The sequence below is a fragment of the Etheostoma spectabile genome, chromosome 12, assembly GCF_008692095.1.
Source record: "Etheostoma spectabile isolate EspeVRDwgs_2016 chromosome 12, UIUC_Espe_1.0, whole genome shotgun sequence".
NCBI classification, from domain to species: domain Eukaryota; kingdom Metazoa; phylum Chordata; class Actinopteri; order Perciformes; family Percidae; genus Etheostoma; species Etheostoma spectabile.
Window position 1 is genome coordinate 20,914,963 of NC_045744.1, and position 14,612 is coordinate 20,929,574.

Sequence of the window (14,612 nt, forward strand, 5' to 3'; positions counted from 1 at the left end):
AATTATTTTGCACATTACATTTTGCAAGTAAACTCTTATTTTATCTTCGAGAAAAACAGTTTAAACAGGAAAGTATTAAGGGAAATTTTCATTGTTCAAATTAATTTGTTTAACTGTTTCACTGTTTCTTAAACTCAATAAATGAAACATCTTTCCAAAAGTCAATGAGTAATCGTCTTAAATTATTGTGATTTCAGTACTGACTGAAATAATCATGATTATGTTTTTTTTCCATAGTCAAGCAGTCCTAGTGCTTAATTCAATATGTTCACAAAATAAAAATAAAATAAAATCAATCAACTTCATTTAAGTGTCAGTTTTGCCCTGAAATCAGGTTTGTATCTTGGATTCCATATTGGACAGAAGGTGTGCAAAACACAGTATCTGAGCTGTCTCATGTTCCTGTAACAGAGCTGGGCTCTGACATAGAGTCTTTCTTTGCTTGACAGGTTTTGTACAGTGTGCCGCAGTTCAAGATTCAATAATAATGAAATGTGATAGTAACCGTGGCAACAGTCATTACAGGTGAGAGTGATATGAGAGAAGACAGGATCAGAAGTCATTTAGACATCAATTCCCGCCTGTGTGTAAAAACATCAATAGAGATTCTGAACTCCATTTGCTACACTCTGCAGAAGTTGCTTCGTAACTTTCTCTGGAGGAAGCATTTAGGTGTCCACAGACGCAGACTGATAGATACAAGCACTGGTTTACTTCCTTGTGCCTCCATGTCCTCAACAATGTGTCAGAAAGCTAATGTACTGCAGGATATAAAGTGACCAGACAGTTATACTGTCACACCTGAGTCATGAATGCACGCACAATCCAAAACAACTGTCTCCCAAGAGACAGTGTGTAAAATCTTGAATAAATCTCATAAAACGGAACAAAATGTCAACATGCCTGAATCAAACTGTATACAATCAAATAAAGTGATGGACATTTTTAATGTCACATCAAAATGAATGTTAACATAACATCTCTGCCATGACGCAAGAAGCAACAAAGCACCTATTTCCGATTAAAGTAGTTTTGGACAAATAGGAGAATGTTATTTCGTGGCATATTTTGGTGTTTGATCCTTTCTTTTCATAAGCCCCTTCTGTCACCCACTGTGCAGAGTAGTACCGTATTGACTGGCAGTGCCGAAATGTGAGCAGTCTCGCAGTGAGTCAGCCATCAGTGATGTTCGGTCCGTTTCTCAGGAAAACAAAAGCTAAACCCAAATTATGTTAAACAACCTCAGCACGGGAACTTTGACACCAATCGTCACAAATATGAAGATGGGACCTGGTTGATGATGTGTATTTAGAGTTTCCTCTTAGCGAGCTTCAAATAATAGCGGATGTGGCATTACCTGAATGTATTTACCGGCAGATGAATACTGCTGTGGTATTTAGATGGAACACCGAGTGACATTTCAAACATGGAAGAGCTTTCAGATTGACGTGTGCGCTGGTAGAAATGCTGAAAAATAATAACTGTGGTTCGGCAATGGTTGGGGTTGGGACTTCAATTAATTAGTCAACACGCAAAATATCCTACTGTCGTGATTCTCCAGAGAGCTTTAACTCTTTGTCAAAGCTTTTTCACAGCTCGCCTCACGCACATAAAACAGGTTTAATAGGTTACAATGTTTGACAACCTGAGGACCGAGCTGACCTACTGACGATGCATTTATCTGAATAAGAAAAATACTTCAAAACCACCAAAACTTTTTTCTTTTTACCAAAATACATTTAGTTTTTGAAAATGTTTTAAATGTAAAGTGACTACATTATATTTTATATTATCATAATAACTGTATGTAATATATGATTAACTGTAGCTTAAAATGCACTAAAGAAAAATGCGGAGTAAGAAATGAAAGAAATGGAAAGTAGGTTTTTCCGTTGTAGTGTTCTGTGGTATAGGTAATATTATCGCTATGTTGACAGGAACTGAAGGGCATAAGGTCACAAAACAACATCTAGGTGCTAACGTAACATTATTCCAATTTAAAAACACTTCTGGAACTAAAAGCATCACCAGTGGAAACAAATATTTATCAGATTTTCCTTTTGGGGGAGTCACTAAAACATTTCTGACACTGGCCGAAGAGAGTACCGGAGGGGGAACCCCTGAAGGAAGCAGGGCGAGTAATGACTGACTCATGTCTCGAGAAGGAAAAAAACTTTGGCCGTACACAGGATGCTCACATCTTCACACACGTTTGGTTGATGACAGGATTTCAATATAAAAAGTACAGCGGTAAAATTCTGAATCTGTTCTTCATTTTAGAATGGAAATTCTTTTTTTAATTTCATGAATGAGTGTGCCCAGTCATCGTGGAATTGTAAATGTTCTCATTTCCATTTGAGTTGTTATGTCTCATTGCTGTGATGTCATGAGAACGATGTTGATCATGACTTCGATGCCAGTGTGGTTACTTGCGGTTACTATCCCTCAGATTAAAATCAAGAAACAAAATGTGTTTATTTTCTAAAATAAAACTATACTAAAAATTTATGCTGTCAGTTAAATGCGTTATTTCCAGCGTTAACGCAAACCCATTTTAACGGCGTCCATTTTCTTATCGCGAGAGATGGCAGGTTCTTTTTGGCCTAGCAAACTTTGTAGTTTTTTTACACATGCTGTAACTAGTAACGTTAGAAAAACTACAACACCACACCGGCTCTAGCTAGACCGGAAACAGAACAACAGGCACGCCGCGCACACTCGTTTGTTTCGGGCTTACGTTTTGTGTGGATGGCGAGCGCGAGACGCCGAAATGGATCCCAATGAGATTCTGAACGGAACGTTTACTTTTAAAAAGTTGCCAAATGGTTCAATTGACAAGACTCAAGTGATTTGTGTGTTTTTGTCGTTGTGAACTGAGCTACCATCGCAGCACATCCAGTCTGAAATACCACTCGATGGCCGGGCACACAGCTGATCTGAATTCTCCGCCCCCTCATCAAAGTATTTTTTTCACCCTTTTATTAATGGGCAGTGTTACATTGTGTGAGATTATTTGCTCTAAGTGAGGATGTTAGTGTGAAATTGAACACTACAGTATATGCCAATGTTGTTGTTTTAAAAGAAAAGGGAAGGACAAAGGAAACCGATCCACTTTTCCATGTTGATAAGAGCATTAAAATGAGAGAAAAAAATAATGGGACAAAAAGAAATCACGGGACATTTAGAACAGATAAAAATGTGTGATTAATTGTGATTAATTGCGAGTTGCAGTAACTACGGAATTAATGTGATTAATCGCGATTAAATATTTTAATCGTTTGACAGCACTACTACAAATCTAAATAGATTTAGACGTATTCGAAGACGTGGAAAGTCAAGAAACAAAATGTTTTTTTTTTCTTAAATAAAATTATAATAAAAATAAAAATAGATTAAGACGTATTTCAACTTTGACATAACAAAACTATATTGACATTCATGGCAAATTTGTTTTTTTTTAAAGATCTGGTCACATCAGTCTAATAGAAATGTAAACAAATGTATAGGAAATTGGGTCCAGGTTGATATTATTAATTTTAGGACTATGGTTGTAGATGTTTATTTTAACAATTGATTAATTAAATAATTATTTTCTCAATTAATCATTTGGTCTGTAAACGTAAACATCAAGGATTATTATAAACCAGGTAAGAAGAACAAAATTGCAGAGATGGCAGCCAAAAGTAAAAAAGAGCAGCCCACAAATGCCTCTTCTTGAAATAAAACACACACACACACACACACACACACACACACACACACACACACACACACACACACACACACACACACACACACACCACACACACCACACACACACACACACACACACCCCACACACACACAGTCTCGAATCTTTCTATCCCCCTCACCCAGATTAGGCTGAGCCAGACACGGTTGCTAGGCAACCATCATTGGACTGGCAGTAAATGAATGTTAGTATGAGAATATAAAGGCGAGGTAGAGAGAAGGAGAGAGAGAAAAGGTAGAACTGAGACAGACAGATGGAAAATAAGACCTTTCCTTCAGGCCACTAAAATAATTGTCTCCTCTGTTACACAGCTAACAAACGGTTAGTCACAATCCAAGAGAACTAAATCTGGATTTAATGAAATTTATCAAAAAACACGGTCTATGCTATGGTGTTTTAGAGTCATTGTAATTTAACTACAGTCAGGGATTTCCTGAGGTTTCAAAGTGACACTTCATATTACAGCAGGTGGATTTAATATGGAGATGGAGACAACAGACAGAAAGACTGAAAGATCAATAGTGGGAGGTGAGAAGTTTCGTTTTGAATAAAATGGGAGAAATCTTTATTACCGATACTGACACATACATGCCTTTGTCACTGAATACTCAGATTCAATGGCAGTAGATGTAACTACACGTCTATGAAGGTGATGCTTTCATTTTTTTACTGTATGAGACAGTCAGCCACATCTGAATGTCACAGTTAAAAGCGAGATTTTCACTTTACTCTGAAATGAAGACTTAAAATATGAGGAACATGTCACATCGACCAGCTGCCATGATTCAAATAACACTGCCCCGGGCAATAGGCCATTTCACACAGTTAAAGTGAATTAAAATATGAAAGAATATAGTTAAATATATTAGCTAGCTGTCAGTTCTGATCTTAAGACTCACTGAGATCCTCGATCTTCTTCCAATAAGTAAAGACAAAGTACCTTTGAGCAAGACACAAGTTGAGAGTCCACCCTAAAATATTTCTTTTAAGTGTCAAGCACAATCCAAGGTGACTGTTCAAAGTGTGTAGTCACAGTTAGGCAGAAGCAGCTCCAATTAGCTCAGTTTCAATGATTTCATTGAAGTTATATGTTTTTACAGCGATACAAGTATCTGAACCTTCATACAGTGTTTCTTCCCTATAACTGTACAGGCCTGGCGGGCCGCCAACTCTACGGGAAACCCCAAAGGGGCAAATAAATTACGTTTTTTTTTAATGCCAAAACCCCCCGCCAAATATCAATTGTTTTTCCTCTATATGAATTCTGCAGCAGCGCTGCACCTTGAACTTCAGCGTTGCATTGTAATGAGTTCATGAACGGGGCAACTGTGTTCATGCATTAGTTCATATAACAGCAGGTCAGTCAAGTGTGTTAACTAAACTGATAAACCAGATAAAACACTGTCGGTTACAAACAGGCTCGATAGTGAACTGCACGCTAATGTGATTAGATTAGATTAGATTAGATTAGATAATACTTTATTCATCCCACACTGGGGAAATTCCCTTATTACAGAAGCAGCAGTTTCCCACAGTAAAAAGCAAAAAAAAAACAAGTAAACACACAAACAACAGGCAAACAACAGACAATGAGCAAAAGGTATTGAATGAATGTAAAGTGGCATTAAATAAAACGTATTTTAGAGTGCAGAATGCCATCGTACAAAGTATTCTGAAGTATTCTGTGTTTTTAAAGTAGCTGAGCTGGACCAAAGACTAATCAGTTAAAACTGTTTGATGATGCTGTTTTGCCTTCATTGTTCAAGTTTGCTGGAAGTGACGTAATGTAGCATTTATGTGGAGTAAGCTCTGCATCGGACTCTATAAACAAAAAAAAGCTGCTACATTGCTTGTAGCATTTAAAAGAAATAATCAATCAAACCGGTTGATCAAATATTACAATCACTGGTGATTCATTTAATAGTAATGGCTTCATCTTTGCAGCTGTAATTGCCGTTAATATGTGAGATCATTTATGAGCACTCACCACAGACAGTGTACTGGTCATTGGGCCGCCATCCGGACTAAACGTGCCACCATCTTGGTTCAACATAGCATTTCCATCTTGGCTACCAGGCAGATCCATGCCCTGCAGCTGGTAGGGGTGGTGTGGAGCTGAGCTAGAGTGGGGGTCCAGAGGGTGGTACGGCCCGGAGCGGGAATCGTGGGGGAGGTGGGGGGGCAGCATGTGGTCTGGCAGGGTGGGGGGAGTGATGGGCGGGATGTTGAAGTCCTCGTCGCCCAAACCTTGCACTGAGTATGACTAAAGAGAGACAAGATTGGAGAAAACACAATTAAAGACATCTGTTAAACTATACTTTTTTAACAAGTTTTTAATCATCTTCGCTACACGGTTGTTTTCCTTACTAACTCTTCACTGATAAGGGACAAAGTCAAGTTTTGGGAAGCAGACGTATCGTGATAGAGGTGAAAATCAATAAGATTTACATAGGGGACTATAAGAGACCAAAGTATCATGAAACATTACTGTCAGAGATAATAGAAGGAAGAGATGCAAAAACTGCCAATCACCGTTAGCGCAGAATAATATACCCAGTCAGAACGAGAGCTCTGTGTTGTGTAGTCAGTCTTCCTCAGCTCCTATCAAAGACTAATTATCAATAATGATATTCCCAGGCTTAAAAAAAAGACCAAATAATCATTCAGCAACAGAACACAGTATTTCATATGTACAAGCCCCCTTTTGCCTAAGAGAATACACACAGGGCAGATCTTTGTGCATTCGAATATATCAAAGCTAATGTGACATGCAAAAAGAAAACCAGTAGCAGTGGCGTGTATGATAATTATTCTGAGAGCAAAGACAAACGAGAGGGAGACATGGAGAGGGAAATGGAGTGAGAGAATCATGCAAGAGAGGAGTGAAAGATACAAGGGTGAAAAGAGAGAGAGGCAGTGATAGAGAAGCCCTCTCATACTAATCTGACAGAGGAGATCTTTTATAGAGACTGACAGCCTTTTCTGCTTGGCTAGCCACACCAGTCTCTCCCTCTCGTACTCTTTTGCTCTTCATCTCTCACCATCCTTCTCCCTCCCCTCTTTTGCCCTCTCGCTCTTCTACTCTCATCCTCAATTTCTCTTTCATCTCTCTCACTCTTTCGTTCTCTCATACTCTTTTCTACTCTATCTCAAACCCATATGCGGTGTTGGGTTATGAGTGGCGTGACTTGAGAGCTGAGTGATGAGTCAGGAGTCGAGTTATGTTATTTATTGGTTGACTATGTAATCAACAGCCACTGTACTAAACCACGATTGGAATTCATATCTTCACCACTTTAAGATAAAATGTAGGAAACAGACAATAGGAATGTGCAATATGGAAAATGATCACACATTGCACCCTAACAACTAAAAATGCTTCCTATGATCTCCCTTTCCATTGTTGATTCAAATAGGAATCTGTGTGGCTATCTTTACACACATCTACCACTAGAACCATGTTCCTGCAACTTATGCATACTTATACTATATGCATACTGTAGGTAATCATTAGGGTACAAGACTACATAATATTACATCCTGAGGATGCTGTTGATGGACCTTGCAGCTGGATTCTCAGGATGTCACATATCATATGTAAATCCCCCTTGTCAGGTTTTAAGTATGATAATGTTTTTATGTCTGAACAGCAACAAACCGGACCAATCAGCATCCAGTGAGGAACCACTGGGACCTATGGATGTGATTTAGGTGTGTGTGACGGCTGCGAGTGTTTGTTTAAAACAACAATGCCGAACTAACAGACAGATGGTTCATCCAATCACCTGCCAGGTATGTTTTGGAAGTGCCTGCCCTTTCCCAAACAGTTTCTAATGACGGCTTCTCAGGCAGTTCTGTGTAACAAACCATCTGGCATGTCATGTAAGTTGATGTAATGGAGCTCACAGATTATTTGTAAAGTTCTCTTCTCAAAGCGCTCTTCTAAGCCCTGGCCAACTCCAGTCATCTGAGCCAGTGGTGCTGTAATCAGATTCCAATCAGTTCCAACACGTCTAAATCTTATAAGCTAGATACTTAATTGTGAAATGTAATCACTACTGAAAACTAATGTTGAAATTGAAGTACCATTGAATGTATAGCTTTGATTTGCTTTATCAATCTATCCTGTAGGTGGTCTTAATTCCCGTCTAGTCATTTCCACTGTATATATTTTTTCAGTTCACAGATTCACATTGGCAGTTCATGTACTCTATATTCAAAAAACATTTTCAGATTGCTAAAATTCAAATCAGCTCAATTTGGATCAGAAAATTCTAATCAAGTCAAAAACATGGTGATGCTCTGATTAGCTTGGTCAGATTCAGATCCTAGAATTTAAGACTGAAGACTGACTGAAGACCAGGATGCCAAGGATAAGGAATTGAGCCTGGATGGAATCGATCAGTTCAAATCTCCATAGACAATATTTGCTTCCATACATTTACACATGTTTATGTGCTGCTATTCAACTATTATCTAATTACTAAAGGCCCAAGTGTGCACTACATATCACAATATTACTGTCTCATACTGTATATCACTAAAGGTCACATGTAAGTGAAGCTGCTTCCTCCTTTGCATTCTGGTTCAGTCACCCACCAAGGTCTTAAGTCCTATTCTGCAATCATGTCTCCAGTAATTCAGTTTCTGTCTAAAGCCATCCAAAGTTAACCCTCATGCGTTTGACCCCTTTCGTCTACAACATGTGTTGTTCAGCCTGAACGCCCTGTCATGTGTGTCCAACATAATACTTAGTACACTGTTTATCAGGTCCTGCCAGACCAACAAGTCCAACAGTTTGTTTCTTGGACACAGTGTGTCCTGTTGGAGCTCAGAGCTCTGCATAAATTACCCTGCTTGTCTGTTGTCTGTCTGTCTCTCCCTCCCTTGTCTACTCTTTCTATCATTTCTTCAAGTTCTGAATAAATTACTCCTCTCTCCTTTTCTCTGCTCTTCCATTCATGTCAGTACAATAGCCTGTTCCATGTGTACTGGGAGCTTCGAGAGAGACTAATGTAGTCAGGATTAAGTCCTTTCACGCATGTTGTGTTCACATTACACACTTCTCATAACTTCATGTTCATAACTGTTTCATACAATAATAAAAAAAACACATATGTCTGTTGGACATAAAGAAATGTGTGACCATCAGCTTCAGTTTCTATAGGAGGATGGGGATTAAATGTTACTCCATTAGGGGTAGATAGCTGATGACTGACTGTGAAGATTTCATATAGCATTCAATGAGATCATATTAGAATTGTCTAAAATGTATTTCTGTTTTTTTGATGAACTGGTGCATTTTCTGGCCATATTTAATTACATAATGTATGTCAATCTGTTAATATTGACTTAATAAAGTTAAGAGGATAGCTGGTATATTTAAATGTTCTGGATAAATTCATATATATGTTTTACCAAACCTCATTTTCATTTTATTCTCTTCTATCTGTGTCTGTTATAGTGTGTTACTGTTGCATAGTATCTACATACAGTAGTTGTGGATCTGATCATTTGAATATCTTGTAATACTTCCGTCTACTTAAACAGCTGCAATTATTACGATGTAAATGTCCCCTCTCTCTTCATCAGTACGGTCCCTCTTCTAGGAAGCAGACATTTTAAATAGATTGTAATTGCTGATTAGCCTAAGAGACAGACATTCGTCATTATTATAAAAGTAGCATTTGAGGGCTACATACAGTATAAACACACACAGAGACAAAGAGACTATGCATGAAAATGCAAGGGGAGAATGTGTATGCATGTGTGTGTGTGAGTTGCGGTTCACACACAGCGCTCCAACGCAGATTTGCAAGTGCCGAGCCAACAACGACTTGCCTCTGATCTGGGGCTTTTGTTGCGGGAGCTTAAAACTCTTGGTGAGTGGAAAATAAGAACTAAAGTCATGTTGCAGGAACTACGCATAGACAAAAAGCTGTATTACTCTGTTAGAGTTGTTGGGACCACAGAAACACCATGTCCACTCGCGGTTGTAAACACGTGTTACAGAGTGACACTTATATACTCACAAACAATCTTGCAGCAGGCACACAAACCCATCAACAACTAAGTTTCATTTTGGCCTGTAATTAAGTTACTTATAGATATAAAGTTAATTACAGCTGATATGACCTGCCACAAGAAACATTTGTCATTTTAACCAGTGACAGTTAGCGCCGGCTATAAATGAGAAGCTGCTCTTTGTTAATTAGAAAGTGAGTGGAGAGACAATAGATTTGTTACTGTCAAAGCTTAGCAAATTTTGATGTTAGAACAGAGCCAATCACCAGTGCACCCAAATCCATTTTTCACATTCACACACTAATTATGAATCTCATATGCAGCAATCTGCATCCCTTGTAACACTCATGTGTCAAGTGTCAATGCTAAAGAGTCTTTTTACTTTTATTCCCAAAAGATGGTGTACATCAGCTTGTTGACATCTGCAGGTCTAAACTGCTGCTACCAAAGGAAACCTTCCCTACACAGCAGGTGGTGCAGGTTGGACTAGAAGTTCAAGTCCTGTTCTGCCACTTAGATGATACTGGCTGAACCTGCCTTTTGGTGCGCTTAATCAATGGCCTTTTTTTAATATAAACAACACTGCTGGTGTAATTTCTACAGTTGTGTGCCCATTTAAGCTCAGTTTTTACGTGTAAGTTTTAATGTTCTGAAATTAGGGGTGTCCCTATCGGATTTGTGATTTGATCTTTTTTTTGCAAACTGATCCATTTTCTCATTTGGGACATTGGCTTCCAGTTTTTGCTGCTTGCTTTTCATGGTTGTAAATATAACTTTTGGCCCTAATTCCATTTCCCCCCATTGTAGCAATCCACAGTCGGAAGGGAAACGCAAGGGAAGTGAAGGGACAATCAACGAGAGAGAGAAAGAGAGAGAGAGAGGGAGAGGGAGATAAATGAGAGCTGCAAACAGCTTGTAATATGTGCCTCCCCCAGCTGATTTTGATAGAAAATCATTCATTCATTAAAAAAAATGTAGCGCTCTGCTAAAGCTACCTTTTTATGTGATAGCTCTAACTGATACATTTATTCAAAAATAGGCTTCATATCATGATTTATTTAGAGAAACCAAGCAATGATATGTAAAATCAGACATTCAACAACCCCATATAGCATGAATGAAATTATCATTGTTTATAACCACATTTTATCACCACTGTGATGATTTGACTGTGAGACTTGCAGTCTCCTCAGATCAACTCCTTAAAAAGTTGACTATTCAAGCTCACCCCTATATAAAATCATCCTTAAGACATTGGTGCCTGGATTGTGATGTGTTTTTAGTGTGTAAGTGTGTGTGCATTTACCCAAGGCAGACGATGTGTGTCAGCCATGTGTGTGTCCCTCCTCCAGTGCTGTGAGGGTGGGTTCATCTTGCTGAGAGGGTGAGGGGGCTGTGGCACACGAAACTGTGGGAAGAATAATAAAGACAAACAAAAGTTCAAATGGATGCTGTAGCCGGGAAAAGGTCAGAGGTGAAATGAAAAGGTCAATAAAAGGAGCAAGGACAAAGCGCGTGCGAGAAGGAGAGAGAGACAAAGAGACAGAGAGAGAGAGATTCTACACAAGCCGTTGCTCAAACAAACACATACAGTCTCCTACACACAGGTCAAAATTATATTTTATCTTTATAGTTGGGTAAAATTGCATTTACTTTTACACCAACTAACAGCTGCAAGTGAATTGAATTGACAGAAGGAAAGAGAGAGAAATAAAATTGGAGTCAGAGAACTATTTAGAGAACAAAAAAGATAAGAGAGAGAGAGAGAGACAGAGAGAAAGAGAGAGAAAGAGATAAGAGAGAGAGAGGGGGGGGAGGCTGTAAATAAATTGCTTCCGTCCGCAGCTAATCCCTGATAAGAAAAGGTTACATTGAGTACTGTACAGCCGCAATGGAGGAAGAAAGATAAACACATACAAACAGCATGAGCACACAACAACACTGGCAATAACAGGCTAATTAGTTTAAATAGTTCATGTTTTATTTTAGTGTTTATTTTTCTTTAGGAAGAAGAGGGGTTATCACCATGGGCTTTTTTACCACCACCATCCTGCACATTTGTTAATGTCTGTACAGTGACACCTGGAAGCCTCCTGTACAACCACTGAGCAGCTCTATAAAGCTGGGCAGACACTTTATTGATTAAAGGAATAGTTCAATATTTGGGAAATATGCTTATTTGCTTTCATGCAGAGAATTAGATGACAAGATCAATACTACTCCATTCATATCTGTCCATTAAATATGATTCTGGAACCAGTAGCTGGTTAGCTTAGCATAAAGACTGGTAACAGGGTTCTGTTCAGGCAACCAGCAGAGGCATACGAAATAGTCCAGCCTATCACTCGCCATTTAGTCTATATCCTCGACGTTCCACTTCTGGGATTGCTCTGGTGCCATTGAAAAGTCCGCCGGATGCTTGTCTTTTCGCCGATATCCGTGTCCTTCCGCTTTCTTTGTGTTGGAATTTACGAAGACTATGGTTACCTGCTCCTCAGATCTCTGCAGGGTAAATCCAGCAGCTAGCTAGACTATCTGTCCAATCTGAGTTGTCTGTTGCACGACTAAAACAACTTTTAAACAAACACATGTTCCACCAAAACAAGTTCCTTCTCAAGGCTATTTTGCACTTTTGTGCTCTGTGTAGAGCTCAGCGCCACCAATGACGATTGTGATTGATTTAAAGAAATGCCAATAAACTAAAGCGTTTTTCTCCCATCCCGGAATGCTATGTGGACTAGCCAGACCCTCCTTAGCGGCGCTGTGGAGGATGGCCTGGCAATGCGAGACTACTCCCCACTAACTCACAGTTTATTTTTATTTTTTTTTACAGATTAAACAGTTAATCACATGTTAATTAGTGGGCCTAGAGGTGCTGTTTTTGTTACCTTTCCAGACATTCATGGTTCCCAGAGGATGAATCCTAATGACTTTTCCTCTGGCATCACCATGAGGTTTTGAATAAAATGGTTCGATAACTATTGGAACGGATTGCCATTCAATTTAGTTCAGACACTTTATGTCAAGGTCAAGGTCCCTTTATTATCCCCGAGGGGCAATATGGACTACAGCCAGCAGTAACAATATATACATCAAACAACAACAAATAAACACAACCACAATAGGACTACAACATGAATTCAATTTGAATTTACAGGATATTATTAACAATTGGGATAACAGCCGGGATGAATGACCTTTTGAATCTATTCGTTCTGCATCGGGGCGGACTATATCTGCGCCCGGAGGGGAGCAGCATGAATTCACCCCACAAGGGAGGACTTGGATCAGCCAGGATGGCGCCCGCCTTCTTCTAGGATCTGGCATTATACAGGTCATGCAGGTCAGCTGAGGGTGTGCCCGCAATTTTGCTGCACTTGTTCACAATACCTTGCATACAATTTTTCTGTTTAATAGAAAGTGACCCGTGCCAACAGATAAAAGAGAAAGTAAGAACTAATTGATGAAACAGGAGTCAAATGTTTTCATAAAAACAGTATTGACATTAAAACTGCAAAGCTTACGGAGAAAGTTCATGCGTTCATGTGCTTTATTACACACACATGTTACCCTCAGACTGAATTGTGTAATCACTTTAGCGATCTGTGCCTCAACACCATCATCAGGTCAAAACTGTATTTTGTCTGATAGTTTGGTTTGTGACTAAATACCTGCAAAACTAACGGCATTCCCATCAGCCTCAGCTGTACTTTGAATAATGCTAATTGGCAAATGCTAGCATGCAAAAACGCTAACCTAGGACAAAGAACATGGTAAACATTATACCTGATAATCATGTGCTTGTTAGCATAGACATTTTGAACAACTTAGCATGCTGGTGTTAGCATTTGGCTCCAAGCACCACTGTGTCTAAGTACAGCTTCACAGAGCCACTGAAACAGCTGGACACTATTAGTCTGGTTTCTTTTCATTCAAAGTAGGACTGCACAGAGTAACGCTTTCTCTTGAATATCAACACTTTTGAGGCCGGCATCATCTTGTTAAAATAAAGCTTTATTTGAATTGTTAATAAGCAAAAGTAATCAGGAGTTCCATTTTTTGGAGTCGGCACCCGTGTTGCGACAGGTCAACTGAACAATACGGCGTAAGCATTGAAGTTGTAGGTTTGCCCATGTGTGTAGTGTTAAAGTACGTACAAGATAAACAAAACCGTACAAGAAAATCCTACTTAAAAAACATAGTATTATCCACTCCTGTGCTTTGCTAGCTTAATTGTGTTGTAACATCTGCTGAAAAAGAAAAATCTCTATTTAAAGATTTAGCTCCTGTACATCCTCCAAAGTGTTGTAAAACACTGAGTCGTTTAACCAGATGAATCGCTTTAGATAAATATGTTGGAGAGTTTCTGTGGGTTCCACTGTAGTTCCTGATTTATTTTCATTAACGCAAATGTTTTGAATTTAACTCTGTACAGCTGACATGGAGATGGCAGAGTTATATTTTAGGTAATGAGCCTGGTGTGCTCAAATGGCTCTGGGTGTGCGGCTGTCATGCCGATTTAAGCACATTCTGGGGGGGGGGGACTACGCACAGTCAGAACAGTAAGCATGATCGGCCCGCGTACAGTAAAAGGTAAAGAGTTTGAGTTACCTTATTTGACAGAAAATTCTATAAACAGAAATGTTGATTACACCTGAGTAAATAAAACCTGGACGATAAAACTGAAATAAGCGCTCGTATTCAAGTTTATGTTCTGCTTTTCGTTGTTTGGTACATTTCTATGAAACACAGTCAAAGGGGATTTGAATTGCTATTTTTTATCTCAATTCTCATCATTTTGGTGGTGATGATTTTCCTTTGGGCCTGGCTATAAACT

At 39.0% G+C, this 14,612-nt stretch overlaps 1 protein-coding gene across 1 annotated transcript in view; it reads right to left on the reverse strand.

The window, feature by feature from the left end:
* Positions 1-14,612, reverse strand: part of tox (thymocyte selection-associated high mobility group box) — a 55,205-nt gene that overhangs the window by 18,031 nt on the left and 22,562 nt on the right. Inside the window, exons 3-4 of the mRNA XM_032531147.1 lie at positions 11,082-11,183; positions 5,739-6,014 (exon numbers count right to left, since the gene is read on the reverse strand). Coding sequence (XP_032387038.1) covers positions 5,739-6,014; positions 11,082-11,183 — 378 coding nt within the window. The remainder of the gene's footprint in view (positions 1-5,738; positions 6,015-11,081; positions 11,184-14,612) is intronic.